At 36.1% G+C, this 15,017-nt stretch overlaps 1 protein-coding gene and 2 non-coding genes across 3 annotated transcripts; 1 reads left to right on the top strand and 2 right to left on the bottom strand.

The window, feature by feature from the left end:
- The first annotated feature begins 525 nt into the window (after window positions 1-525).
- LOC107797772 (uncharacterized) lies at window positions 526-2,255 on the top strand. Its single transcript, XM_016620697.2, has 2 exons — window positions 526-1,371; window positions 1,923-2,255. Exons 1-2 carry the CDS (start codon window positions 736-738, stop codon window positions 2,040-2,042), a joined length of 756 nt encoding a protein of 251 aa, XP_016476183.1. The 5' UTR covers window positions 526-735; the 3' UTR covers window positions 2,043-2,255.
- A 1,036-nt stretch (window positions 2,256-3,291) lies between these two features.
- On the bottom strand, window positions 3,292-3,371 carry LOC142170106 (small nucleolar RNA SNORD36). Its single transcript, XR_012699691.1, has one exon. It is a non-coding gene; the product is annotated as a small nucleolar RNA SNORD36 (small nucleolar RNA).
- A 366-nt stretch (window positions 3,372-3,737) lies between these two features.
- Window positions 3,738-3,874, bottom strand: LOC142170062 (small nucleolar RNA U19). Its single transcript, XR_012699675.1, has one exon. It is a non-coding gene; the product is annotated as a small nucleolar RNA U19 (small nucleolar RNA).
- Between the last annotated feature and the right edge of the window lie 11,143 nt (window positions 3,875-15,017).

Below are 15,017 nucleotides of genomic sequence, written 5' to 3'. Positions count from 1 at the left end.
CGTGGATTCTTCTGTAGTGTTTCAATATCAAAGGGAAGATGTCACGATCAATGCTCATTCAAAGGGAACTCCCACAAGCAATCTATACTTTTTTTCTTTCTTTTCTTCTGTACGTACTGTTCTCTCATTTCTTAATTAAAAAAAAAAAAAAAAAAGTTAAATCCTAAAATAATCCCTTTGAGTTTGCTATTTGGAACAGAAAATACAAAAAGGTTCCATTAAATGAGCGGGGTTACACTAGATATGAATCTCCTTGGCTACGACTTTTTACTATAGAACTACGAATGGATCAAAGTTGGCGCATACTATGGGTTTTTTTTTAATCCAAAGTGACATTAAACTATTACAGTAATGAAATCAAGATTTGAAAAATCCAAATGATAATCAAAAGAAATATCCAATAGCCCAACAAAAGAGGATTCTTTCTACGTGGGTCCCTCTGGACCGTAATAATAATTTCAGTACGCCAAGAAGTATGGTGAAAAAATCTAATTAGGGATTGCTATCTCTACGTAATATGAATTTGAATCAGTCGGTATTCAATAATTAGACTAGTGGAAAAAATATCCATCACAACCTCATCAAGGCAAAGTTGAACCTTCACTCCCCAAATGGAAATGGGGTGTGTTTTGCATATATGAAAGCTACGCTCTCTGACTCCAATAATTCAACAACCAAAGAATCAGAATCTCAGAGCTATATCAACCCACTAATCTCTTCATTAGAAAGGAAAATATGGATCTTGAAGATTGGGAGCTTCTTCCTGATGATGATGGAGGCAAGATGGTTTTTTCAAGAAAATATACCAACAATGATTTCAACATGAATTATTTCATTTGCCCTTGTCCAAAATCATCCCAATTTGTCGACTCAACAGAGCATCCTCAAATAGTACCTTTTCCAATTCAGCTGGAACCAAGTTTTCAAGAAACCACTAATGATCATGAGGTTATTACCATCAAAAACATATTACCATCAAAAAACATTTGTGACAACAGTATGATGGAAGCTGACCAAGTCTCATCACAAGTTTTCTTCAAGAAAATGAAGGAAAACATGAAACTAGACTCACCAAAGTCCAATAACAAGACCCTTTTGTCGCAAGTTGATGCAGACCCTTTTCAGTTTGAGGAACAAGCAGAAGTGCTGGAGGTTGATAAAGAGATGGTGATCAACAAAATTGGCATGGAAGCAGAGAATAGGGAAGACAACAATAGTGCTGGAATAAACCTGTTGAACAAGAGTTTGAATGGAATTGGTGCTATTTGCTCTTTTGCTGCTGCTACTATTTGCATCATCTTTATGGGCAATCACCAAAACAATAAGCAAAATCAGCAGAAGCGTCGGTTTCAAATCTTTTCTAATGACAAGGTTTGGTCTTCACTTATTTTAAAAAATCATATTCTTTGTTAAGACATGATATAATTAATTAATAAAAGACGTGTCTCTAAGAATTAAATTTTCCCATGAGATAGATCACATATTTTAACACAAATAAAGATCTTTAGCTAAGATTGACTGTTGTAACTTGAAACTAGGACTTTTATGTTGAATTACATGACCATTTTATCAAATTTCAGTGTCCCAAGGTGATGAGACATAATTAAGTAATATGCGGCGTAACTAATAAAGTTGTTGCTTTCTTACAAGACATAGATGTGCGTCCTAAAAATAGCTTCTTACATAAAAACAGGGTAAGACTACATATTATGGTCTAACCCTTTCTCGGATCTAGTACATAGCAAAAACTTAGTATATCGAACTGTCCTTTTTCTTTATAGCAACATTAACTTTTAAATTAGATAATCACACTATTAAAACTCATGTGACACTCTTATTCTTGATTTTTTTTTCTAAAACTAATATTTGGTGAATCTTATCCAAGAATCTTTTTTTTAATTAAATTTTATTTGGGATTGCAGAGGATCAAGCAAGTAGTTCATCATGCAACCAAATTGAATAATGAAGCAATTGCAGCAGTGAGAGGAGTTCCAGTTACAAGAGCACACATAACAGTTGGAGGTTACTATGATGCTCTTTAAAGCAACGTTCCAGAATATTTATCAGCCTCGTCGAACCTTTTATGTTTCATTAGATTCTAGTATATAGACAAGGATCATTAGATATATGTTGTATATGCATATTCCCAAATTCCACGAGATTATAATAAGGTTGTTTATTCTGAAGAAATTGGAGTTTGGCTCATATTTAAAGAAAGACAATACTATGACATGAATGTAATATTTTGTGGTGAATTTCATGTGCTTTTTATTTGTGTTTGGCTTTGTTCGTGTTCTGGAACACACTAACTAGTGTTAGTTTTTGCAATTGCTAAGCACTGTAATTTACATACGTATGCTTAATTTACAATGGATAAGCATTGACTTACGCATATAAAGAACTATGTATTGACAATACAAAAGATTCTTAAGCTATTCATATTTTCTAATTGATTAGAGCAAATTATTAGTTTCATCTTTTAAGTTAGGTTCACTACTGACAGTTAACCGTGAGCTACAAAAAATGAAAGAAACACTTTTTCACTATGGCATTTTAAAATAAAGAAATTATGATATTTGATAATGAATTTTTTATTTATCTATGGAGAATTATTATAGCTGTTAAAAGTAAATTACATTTCTATTTGGAGTATGCAATACACTATAAAAAATAAACTGATGTTTCAAACAATATTGAGTAGATATTTTATTGTCACTTTAGAGGTGCACCATCTAAATAAGAAATGATGCATGTATTACAGTGAGATAATTTTGAATACTTCTATGGATTAGGAATGTTGTTATTAAAGATGAATTACATTCCAATCCAGACTATGCTATTAAGGATAAACTGATAAATCAAGAAGTTTAACAAGTTTTATATATATTTTATTTTACTTGTGTTATTATCAAAGTCACTAGAGGAAGGGACTGATTGAACTGATTCAACCATTCAATATAAATGATAGTAGTATTTATTTAAACAGTGACTAGTGATCTACAAATTAGTACTACTGATTATTTGCAACTTGCAGTCAAGTGGTAGAGGTAATAAATATTGCAAACTTTTCCAACACTAATAATAAGAGTATTACATTGCAAATTAGTTTTTTATGACAGAGAAATCCGTGTTAGCTAAATAACTGCAATTCTTCTCCACTTTATCAGGTTTAGTCACAGATTATACCAAAACCAACTAAATTGCAAATTAGCTTTACAACGAGCAAAGCAAATTATTGAAACGGGTAAAATACAGAACAAGAAAGAACCACAATTATACTTAAAGTAACTGGAGGCATCAGTTTTAAAAAGCTCGAATTTTGGATCATCACAGATTGATCAGACCAAATAATTATAAATCATCATCTGCCTCATTATGTAGCAAAACAAAAAAGTTTTAAAACAAATTTTATCAAAGAAATGAACTTTAAATTTAGGACTTTGTCAATAATAAATTAATAAATATTGAATGTTTGAAAGAACCTATAGAAAAGGAACATAAGAGAGGAATGAAATAGTTCAAACCCCTCAAACTAATTCATTAAAGAACCAATCTTTGATACTTTTCAGCTCAAATATTTGCTTCTCTATTACTATATGCCCCTGTCTGAACCGAATGACTTTTTCAATAACTCATTCGGGAATTCTTGAGGCAAAAACAATCAATTCATATACCCTTTTGGATTTCATTTAAAAACAATGATAGATACACAAAAGATTTGAAGAGGGGGTTAAACAGAGTGTTCAAAAGATGCTTATAGGACAATTGATGAAGAAGAACAAAGTGTCCCTTCAAAAGGCCTTAGTTTTAAAGATCCAAAGATTGAATCTTTGCATCAAAAAAGTTTAGTCTTTGCCCCCTAACTAAGCCAAATATGAAATAGCTAAAATTAGTCCATATGGCTACTCAAAGAGGCATTTGGTAACAACAATTATTAGTCCATAGAACATACTGCAAATTCCTTACATAGAGATAAAAAAGAAGAAGAAAAGAACAGAAGAAGAAGAGGGCAAAGTGAAACTAATAATGGATATTGCTGCTGAATGGTGGGTACAACGTGATATTTTAAGGAGGGGGTTTAGGGTTTCATCAGCGGAGCCTGGAGTATATAATTCACTTGTTTGTCCATAAAGTTTGGTCTTTGATGTGATATGGCCCCAAGAGTTTTGTCTATGTCGATAATATCCTCAAAGTCTCATATTAAGTATAACGAGTTAAACATAAGACACAACCTGATATAATATGATAAACTAGTATTGATAATCATATTATGTGAGCTAACTCATTATATCATATTGCTTGAATTAGATTCTAACTACCTTCTTGTTATCCAATGAAACATACCTAAGAATCTTACGAAATTAGAAAAAGATCTATACAATTATCGAATAATTTTTTAGTTCTTCATTTTTCTTTATTACATAATCTATTATATTCAATATTATTTTTATTTGCTATATAACATTTTATTAGCTCGTCACTTGACTTATTTTTTGTCAATTGCTCTTTTTGTAATATATATATATATATATATATATATATATATATATATATATATATATATATATATATATATATTCTTAAAGAATTTATTCCATTTGTCTAAATGTATCAATATTACTTTTAAACTTACTTTATTTATTTTTAATCTAATTCAAATTATAAATATCCACATATTATCTCTATCCCTCGCTTTGTACAATTTTAAATTGATTGGTTATCCTCGTTTAGTGTTTCATCTATAATTTAAACAATATCAATATTCAATACTAAATTACGAATTTGAATGCCTTTACTATCAAGTTAAAAAGTCTATGAATATTTTGAATATTTAAAGTTTGTATTATATATAATAAGAATTCAACTCATTTGCAACATAAAATTTAAATTTTGATTTTAAAATATTTAATTCCTATATTTTATTTAGTATTTATTTGTTTTCTTGAATCTTTTTTATTTTCTGATATTTTTTACTTTATTTGTTGGGATTTTATTTACGTAGTGTTGTCCATTGTATGTATGACTTTTCTTATCATAATTCAAAAAATTCTTTCTCATCTCAAATTTAAATAAGACTTATCCTTCTATATTTTTACAATCTATTTATTTTTTTAATTTTTCCTCTTTTTAGTTCATTGTTTATCATTATTACATTATTCATACTTAGAATTATTACATTGTGATGTAACTTTTTATTAACTTGCCATTTGACTTAGTATTATTGTTTATTGTTTTTATTTATAATGCAAATAGAAATATATTTTTCTTGTTTTTATTTATAATGCAAATAGAAATATATTTTTCTTACTCTTAAAATTTAATTGATCACTGTTCTTAAATAGTCTAAATTTATCAATAGTATTTATTTTTTGGTAACTAATCAATAGTATTTTTAAGTATTCTTTAGTTACTTTATTTTATTTTAAGATCAAATCAAAGCATAGATATCCTCACTCTATTTATATCCGCCTTTTGTATATTTTTCTATTGTGATATTTTAATTATTTTTTCCTTAGCATTCTACTATATATAATCAAAATAATATTTATTTAATACTAAATTGTGATTTTGAATTCATCCAAAGTATAAACTGAAACTAATTCAAATATATCCACACATTATCTCTATCCCTCACTTTGTACAATTTTTAATTGATTGGTTATCCTCATTTAGTATTTCATCTATAAGTGTCAGCGGATGTTTCGGACAGCGGGTATTTTGAAGACCAGTGGGGTCTCGTTCACTACTTTTCAGTTTTCTGGAGCTGCCTTCAGATGGTGGGAGACTTATGAGAGGTGCAGGTCGGTCGGTGTTGTACCACTTACATGGCAGGAATTCTCCGTTCTCTTTTTGGAGAAGTTTGTGCCGCAGTCTCGCAGAGAGGAGCTGCACAGACAGTTTGAGGAGTTACGTCAGGATGGTATGTCTGTGACACAGTACGAGATGAGATTTTTTGAGTTGGCTCGTCATGCAATTTGGTTGGTTCCCACTGATAAGAAGAGGATTAGGAGGTTCATTGATTGCCTCATATATCAGCTACGATTACTTGTGACTCGGGAGAGAGTATCTGGTGCTACGTTTGATGAGGTAGTTGACATTGCTCTGCAGATAGAGATGGTCCGTAGCCAAGAGTGTGGAGAGAAGGAGGTTAAGAGGCCTTGTGGTCCAGGTGATTTTAGCGGTGTTCCTCCCGGGGGTCAGTTTTACCGCGGTAGGAGTCGTCCTTACAGACACGCTCAGACGGGTCATCCAGTTCACCATGGTGCATCATCCAGCCAGGGTTTATATAGTTCTCATCAGGGTCAGTCATCTCTCAGTGCCCTGCCAGCCCAGAGTTCGTCCCGTGCTCCTTCAATTCAGGGTTCATTTGAACCGGGTGCTTCTAGCAGTTATTCTGGTTCTCGGGGCCCGATTCAGTCAGCACCACCACCAGTATCGGGGAGCTGCTTTGAGTGCGGGAAATTTGGGCATATGTGGAGATAATGTCCTCGTCGCTGGGGAGGTCCAGTGCAGCAGAGAAGTCAAACTACCACTTCAGCACCAGTTACTTCACCACCCACCCAGCTAGCTCGGGGTGGGGGTCAGTCAGCTAGGGGTCTCCTAAGAGGGGGAGGCCGATCAGGTAGCGGTCAGGCCTGATTCTATGCTTTTTCTACCAGGCCAGATTTTGTTTCTTCAGATGCAGTGATCACATGTATTGTTTCAGTGTGCCACAAGGAGTCTTCTATATTATTTGACCCTGGTTCCACTTATTCATATGTATCATCGTATTTTGCTCGTTATTTGGATATGCCTCGTGAGTCCTTAGTTTCACCTATTCGTGTATCTATGTCAGTGGGCGATATTATTACTGCGAACCGTGAGTATCAATCGTGTGTGGTAACTATTGGGGAACTGGAGATTATAGTTGATCTTTTATTACTCGGTATGGTTGATTTTGATGTAATTTTGGGTATGGATTGGTTGTCTCCATGTCATGCTATTCTAGATTGACACGCAAAAACCGTGACGTTGACGATGTCGGGGTTGCCAAAGGTTAAATGGAGAGGTTCTCTAGATTTTGTTCCTAGCAGGGTAATTTCTTATTTGAAGGCCCAACGTATGGTGGGGAAGGGGTATTTGTCATATTTGGCCTTTGTGAGAAATGTTGATGCAGATACCCCTACTATTGATTCAGTACCGGTAGTACGAGACTTTCCGAATGTATTTCCTGCAGACCTGTCGTGTATGCCACCCGACAGAGATATTGATTTTGGTATTGACTTGGTGCCGGGCACTCAACCCATTTCTATTCCTCCGTATCATATGGCACCAACTAAGTTAAAAGAATTGAAAGAGCAACTTCAGGAACTCATTGATAAAGGGTTTATTAGAGCTAGTGTGTCACCTTGTGGTGCACCAGTTTTGTTTGTGAAAAAGAAAGATAGTATTATACGAATGTGCATTGATTACAGATAACTGAATAAAGTTACAATCAAGAACGAATATCCTTTGCCACGTATTGATGATTTGTTTGACCAACTTCAGGGAGCGAGGGTATTCTCCAAAATTAACTTGAGATCGGGGTATCACCAGTTAAAAATTCGGGATTCAGATATTCTAAAGACGACATTCAGGACTCGTTATGGCCATTCTGAATTTCTTGTGATATCTTTTGGGTTAACCAATGCCCCAACATCATTTATGCACTTGATGAATAGTGTATTTCAGTCGTATCTTGACTCATTTGTCGTGGTATTTATTGATGATATCCTGGTGTACTCATGTAGCCAGGAGGAGCATGCACAACACTTGGGTATTGTATTGCAGAGGCTGAGAGAGGAGAAATTTTATGCCAAATTCTTTAAGTATGAGTTCTGGCTTAGCTCGGTGGCATTATTGGGACACATAGTGTCCAGTGAAGGGATTAAGGTGGATCCGAAGAAAATAGAGGCAGTTCAGAGTTGGCCCAGGCCATCTTCAGTTACTGAGATTCGAAGTTTTCTCGGCTTGGCCGGTTATTATCGTCGCTTCGTGGAAGATTTCTCGTCTATTGCATCGCCTACGACTAAATTGACCCAGAAAGGTGCTCCGTTCAAGTGGTCGGATGAATGTGAAGAGAGCTTTCAGAAGCTCAAGATAGATTTGACTACAACTCCAGTATTGGTGTTGCATACAGGTTCAGGGTCTTAGACTGTGTATTGTGACGCATCACGTATTGGTCTCAGCACAGTGCTTATGCAAGATGGTAAGGTGATTGCCTATGCATCCAGACAGTTAAAGGTACATGAGAAGAATTATCTGGCCCACGACTTTGAATTAACAGCTATTGTTCATGCCTTGAAAATTTGGTGGCATTACTTGTATGGTGTCCATTGTGAGGTTTATACTGATCACCAGAGTCTACAACATCTATTTAAACAAAAGGATCTTAATTTGTGGCAGCGAAGGTGGTTAGAGTTGCTTAAGAATTATGATATCACCTTTCTCTATCATCCCGGAAAGGCCAATGTGGTAGCCGATGCCTTGAGTCATAAGGCGGAAAGTTTGGGAAGCTTAGCATACTTACCGGTAACAGATAGGCCTTTAGCCTTGGATGTTTAGTCCTTGGCCAGCCAGTTTGTTAGATTGGATGTTTCCGAGCCGAATCGAGTTTTGGCTTGTGTGGTTTCTCTGTCTTCTTTATATGATCGCATCAGAGAGCGCCAGTATGATGATCCCCATCTTCTTGTCCTTAAGTACACGGTTCAGCACGGTGAACGGATGCAGGGCAGGCTATGTGTGCCTAATGTAGATGGTTTGCGTGAGTTGACTCTCCAGGAAGCTCACATTTCGCGGTACTCCATTCATCCAAGTGCCGCGAAGATGTATCAGGATTTGAGGCGGCACTATTGGTGGAGTCGAATGAAAAAGGATATAGTTAGGTTTGTAGCTCGGTGTTTTAATTGTCAACAGGTAAAGTACGAGCATCAGAGACCGGGAGTATTACTTCAGATACTTGAAATTCCGGAGTGGAAATGAGAGCGTATCACCATGGACTTCGTAGTTGGGCTCCCACAGACTTTGAGTAAGTTTGATGTTGTTTGGGTGATTGTGGATCGATTGACCAAATCTGTGCATTTTATTCCAGTTGGTACTAATTATTCTTCGGAGTGGTTGGCTGAGATTTATATCCGTGAGATTGTTCACCTACACGGTGTGCCAGTGTCCATCATATCATATCGGGGCACGTAATTTACATCACAGTTTTGGAGAACAGTACAGCGAGAATTGGGCACACAGGTTCAGTTGAGTACAACATTTCACCCTCAGAAGGACGGACAGTCCGAGTGCACTATTCAGATATGGGAAGATATGCTATGCGCTTGTGTCATTGATTTTGGAGGTTCTTGGGATCAATTTCTGCCACTGGCAGAGTTTGCTTACAATAATAGCTACCAATCGAGCATTCAGATGGCTCCGTATGAAGCTTTATATGGGAGACGGTGTCGGTCTCCGGTGGGTTGGTTTGAGCCGGGTGAGGCTAGGCTATTGGGTACTGATTTGGTTCAGGATGCTTTGGAGAAGGTTAAATTGAATTAGGAGCGGCTTCACACGGTGCAGTCTAGACAGAAGACTTATGCCGACCGGAAGGTCCGTGATGTTGCTTACATGGTTGGGAAAAAGGTTCTGCTCAATATTTCACCCATGAAGGGTGTGTTGAGGTTCGGGAAGAAGGGCAAGTTGAGCCATCGGTATATTAGGCTTTTTGAGATACTTAAGAAAATTGGAGATGTGGCTTATGAACTTGCCTTGCCACCTAGTTTATCAGGTGTTCATCTAGTATTCCATGTATCCATGCTCCGAAAGTATGTCGGGGATCCGTCTCATATTCTGGATTTCAGTACAGTGCAGTTGAACGGTAATTTGACTTGATGTGGAGTCGATGGCTATTTTAGACCGGCAGGTTTGAAAGTTGAGGCTAAAGAACATAGCATCAGTGAAGGTACAGTGGAGAGGCCAGCCAGTCGGAGAAGCTACTTGGGAGATTGAACAGGAGATGTAGAGCAAATATCCACACATATTTGAGACTCCATGTATGATTCTAAACCCGTTCGAGGACGGACGTTTGTTTAAGATGGAGAAATGTAATGATCCGGCCGATCGTTTTGAGTATTATAACCCTGTTCCCCCATTTACTGCTCAATTTATGCTTTACAATTATTTTATGACTTACCGAGTTAGTTGGTTCGGGTCCGGAAGGATTTCAGAGTGAAATAAGACACTTAGTATATTAATTGAAAACTTAAGTTGAAAAAGTTGATAGAATATTGACTTATGTGTAAACGACCTCAGAATCTAATTCTGATAATTTCAATAGCCCCGTATGGTAATTTTAGACTTAAAAGCGTGTCTGAAAAATTATTTGGAGCTCCGTAGTGGAATTAGGCTTGAAATGGAGAAAGTCAAATTTTTGGAAAGTTTGACCGGGGTTAACTTTTTTATATCGGGGTCAAAATCTGATTCTAAAAAATTTAATAGGTCCGTTATGTCATTTATGACTTGTGTGCAAAATTTGAGGTCAATCGGACTTGATTTGATAGGTTCCGGCATCGTTTGTGGAAACTTAAAATTTCAAAGTTCATTAGGCTTGAATTGGGGTATGATTCGTGGTTTTAGTGTTGTTTGAGGTAATTTGAGGGTTCGACTAAGTTCGTATGATATTATGGGACTTGACAGTATGTTTGGTTGAGGTCCCGGGGGCCTCGGGTGAGTTTCGGATGGTTAACGGATCAATTTTGGACTTGGCATTCCAGCTGAAGAATGTTGGTTTTCTGTCACTAGTTTCCTTCTACGCGATCACATGAGAATGTCCGCGATCGCGTAGGCTTGTTTGAGGCAGTTATGATTTTGTTCTTCATGCTCGCGTGAAGAGGGACGCGATCGCGTAGCTGTGCGAGTTTGTTATTCGCGAACGCGTGAAGAAGGCCGTGTTCGCGTAGAGTAAGTGGAGTAGAAGTAGAGGTCACGCGTTTTGTGCTTCGCGATCGTGTGGACGAGTCCGCGATCGCGTAGGCCTGTGAGAGTGAGCTTTACGATCGCGTGGAAAAATCTGCGATCGCGTAGGAATAAATATAGACAGTGGACATTTGTGCTTCGCGATCGCGTGTGGTTGTCTGCGATCGCGTAGAGCAAATGACTGGGCAGAGAGTTTAAGTTCTGAAAATGGGACTTCGTCCCATTTTTTATTTTTACCATTTGGAGCTCGGATAAAGGCGATTTTCGGGAGATTTTTAGAGAAAATAAAGGGGTAAGTATTTTTAACTCAATATTGGTTAAATTACCCAAATCCATAGTTGTTTTTAGCATTTAATGGGTGAATTAAGTTGGAAAATTTAGAAAACCCTCTTGGTTTAATTTGAAGATTTGAGGGTCGAGTTGAGGTCGAATTTTGATAAAATTGGTATGGTTAGACTCATGGTTGAATGGACTTTCGGATTTTGTAACTTTTGTTGGATTCCGAGACGTGGGCCCCACAAGCGATTTTTGAGCTAAATTTCGGATTTTGTTGGAAAATTAGTATTTTCTTATGGAATTAATTTCAATAAAATTTATTGACTGAATTGAATTATTTGCGTCTAAATTCGAGGTATTTGGAGGCCAATTCACGAGGAAAAGACATTGCAGAATAAAGAATTACACGGCTTGAGGTAAGTAACAGTTTTAAATTTGGTCTTGAGGGTATGAAACCCCGAATTATGTATTATGTGATTGGTTTTGAGGTGACGCACATGCTAGGTAATGGGCGTGTGGGCGTGTGGGCGTGTACTGTAGTAATTGTGACTTGGTCAAATTCCATGGGACTGTGTAGTTGAATTATCTGTTGATATCCGTACATTCTCTACGTGTTAGAGAAAATTGAGCTGAGACTCGTATTAAAAATCATGCTTAGACATATGATGTTATTATTGGTACCCACTGGGGTCATTTCTGTGGTTGAATTATATGTTCAAATTAAAATTTCACACTCAGTCATATTTATTCATTTCATATCATATCTCAGTCTCTGTTACTATTTATTAAAATATCATATTATCAATTTTGGGCTGATTATCATGATTTCTAAGAGCCCGAGAGACCGGAGAGGTTGATGACTGAGTAAGGCCGAGGGCCTAATTGTGAGGATATTTATGGATCGGGATGTACGCCGCAGCATGTTTTTATTAATTTATGCCATGATTGGCTTGATATAGCACTTGGGCTGAAGGAGCCCCTCCGGAGCCTGCACACACCCCCAGTGAGCGCAGGTACCTACTGAGTGCGAGTGCCGAGTGCGAGTGCTGAGTGCCGAGTGATGAGTGACTGTGAGGAAAGAGTGACTGTGCGGAAAGAGTGACGGTGAGGTTGGAGTGAATGAGAGGACTGAGTGACTATTACTCTGAGAGGATACATTGATTTCATTATTTGCTGCATTTCAGCTATCATATATCACTATTTTTGGAAATTTCGGAAAAATATTATTTTCTGTTTCGGTTAAACTTGATATGAAATTTCAGTGAAATCTTAAATGTTGAACTTGAGAGCATGCCTACCCTTTTATATTGGAAAGTACTGTATTTGGACTTAGCTGAGAATCTCGTTACTACTTTCAGTTCTTTATTTATTATTGTTACTTACTGAGTTGGTTGTACTCATACTACACCCTGCACTTCGTGTGCAGATCCAGGTGATCCCGGATACAGTGGGTGTTGATTCTTTCACACAGTCGATTTTTCGGAGATTCAGAGGTAGCTGTCATGTTCCGCAGACCTTATCTCTCCTTCCCTATCCTTTTATTTATTGTATTTGATCTCAGATTATTATAGACTACATTTTCCAGACTTGTAATGAATAGATGCTCATGTACTCAGTGACACCAGATTTTGGGAGTGTGTGTATCGGTATTTGCGAGACTTGTGGATTGTGTTTAAATATTATATTTTCAAACTTAAAAAAAAAACTGTGGTTTATTGAGGTTGTGGGCTTGCCTAGTATCGAGATAGGTGTCATCACGACAATTTAGGATTTTGGGTCGTAACAGTTTTGAAGAGCTTGAACTACTTAAATTTGAATTTCTTAAGTTGCAGTTGAAAGATAGTAGAATTTCAGATTTGATTTCTGAAGTTGCATTGAAGAGATTAAACTATTTTAGATTCGAACGGGTACACTTTGTAAAGTTTTATGCAATGTGGATATAAATTCAATGGTGACCCCAAAATGGGTATATATGCAAATGCCCAAGCATTTCGCGGTCCAAAATTATAAATAGTTTATCTCCGATACATAACAATGAAATAAAGAAAAAAGGTAATATAAAATAAAAGGAATTGATATACTCCAATTAATATACAAAAATTGAAGGAAGGGCCTTTATCTTCAATATATTCTAAAATTAGAATTAAATAAATATACAACATTGTAAGTTTTTTCTTATTTGTCCCTTTCTCGTTCGTGGAAAGGACCACATTCAGAGCACTCAACTTGCACCTTCATGATATTGTTAAAGAAAAGAAGAAAAAAAACAAAAGTTCCTAACCAAACAAAGGGAAAAAAAAATGAGAAAGAGAAAAAATAGAAAGAAAAAATAAAGACAAAAAAGAGGCAATCCCACATACTTCGAACTACTTCACCGACTAATTATGAGGCATAAAAAGAATGCAATCTCCAAATCTTCCCAATCATAATCGCATTTTTTTAAAATTTAATTTATGTGGAGTAACAACGTAGAAAACTTTTCAGCGTATTTTCACTAACAATTGTAAATTATCTGACTTATTTTTCAGATTAATGATTAATTATTTTTCAGATAATTTTTTGACTTCTTTTAAGTAAAAAAAAATCTTAGAATTCGAGCTATCTTTTTTCTCCTTTGTAATCATGTCCACCACCAAGTTCATGCACAAAGATTTTTGGGATAGTATTGCTGTTTTTATAGCAACTTTAAGAAGAATCAAATGCTTAAATTCAATTCAGTCACCAGCATCATTTTGTTATACTTAATTTAGGGTAGCAGTCATCTCAACTCTTATTTGTGAGAAAAACTAATTTATGCATCGGAAATCAGAACATGTTCTAAAAGGAGGTAAAAATTAAAGGTAACAAGTCATTTTCTTAAGTTATACACCAATTTCAATTTTGCTTTCTTTTGATGTAAAGGAAGAAAGAAATTAAGGAGTAGAAAATTACATAAGATTATATGTGCAAGGTGACAATATCCCAATGAATTAAACATGAAAAGCAAAACAAAAAAAAAAATACAAATAGATGAAGCTCAACATCCTCATCTCAATGACCTGACAGACTCATATGAGAACACACCAAGAAACTAGACATCTTGGAACAGGAAGATTGAGTTGAAATTAAAATGCTAATAAAAACGTAAAACTCTACACAAATTACATCTACGAAATAAAATCAAATATTATTGGACTAACAAAGAGCTTTATATATACTCCATTAGTCGATGTTCATGCAAGCTAGCTCAATCATAAGAGAAGTTCAAATGCAAGAGCTACAAGAGAAGCAAAGACGGTCGGTACAAATATTGTAGCATCCGAGGCTGGAGCAGGTGCAGGTGCAGGCGCATCCACTGCAACTATATTTTGAATACCGGACATCGCAACCAACACGACTATGAGAACCACCAAGAAAACATTCATCTGCATTGCTTCCATTGAGATAATTTTGAAGAAATTAACAAAATTTTGAGGAAAAAAAATCACGAACAAATTGTTGAAAGAAGAAAAGAAGGCAAAAGTTTAAAGAGAAGCAGACGAAAAATAAATGGACGTGGGGTTATGGGTTATATAACGAATGAGATGTGTGGTATTACGGGCAGTGGTGCCTGGGGAGACCGTTAGTCCCACCACATCAAAAGATATGAGCTACTATTGGTTTTTTTTTGGAGGTTTTAATGCTGCCCGGGAAGCTGCCCGTTAGTTGACAGGGTGGCTGCTTGTCTTTGGATGTCACACAGCTGTAGCCAACGATTTATGTATTTTTTAACTGGCGGAATTAAT

The sequence above is a fragment of the Nicotiana tabacum genome, chromosome 15 (assembly GCF_000715075.1).
Source record: "Nicotiana tabacum cultivar K326 chromosome 15, ASM71507v2, whole genome shotgun sequence".
Classification (NCBI taxonomy): Eukaryota; Viridiplantae; Streptophyta; class Magnoliopsida; order Solanales; family Solanaceae; genus Nicotiana; species Nicotiana tabacum.
This window is presented reverse-complemented; position numbering and strand designations above follow the sequence as displayed.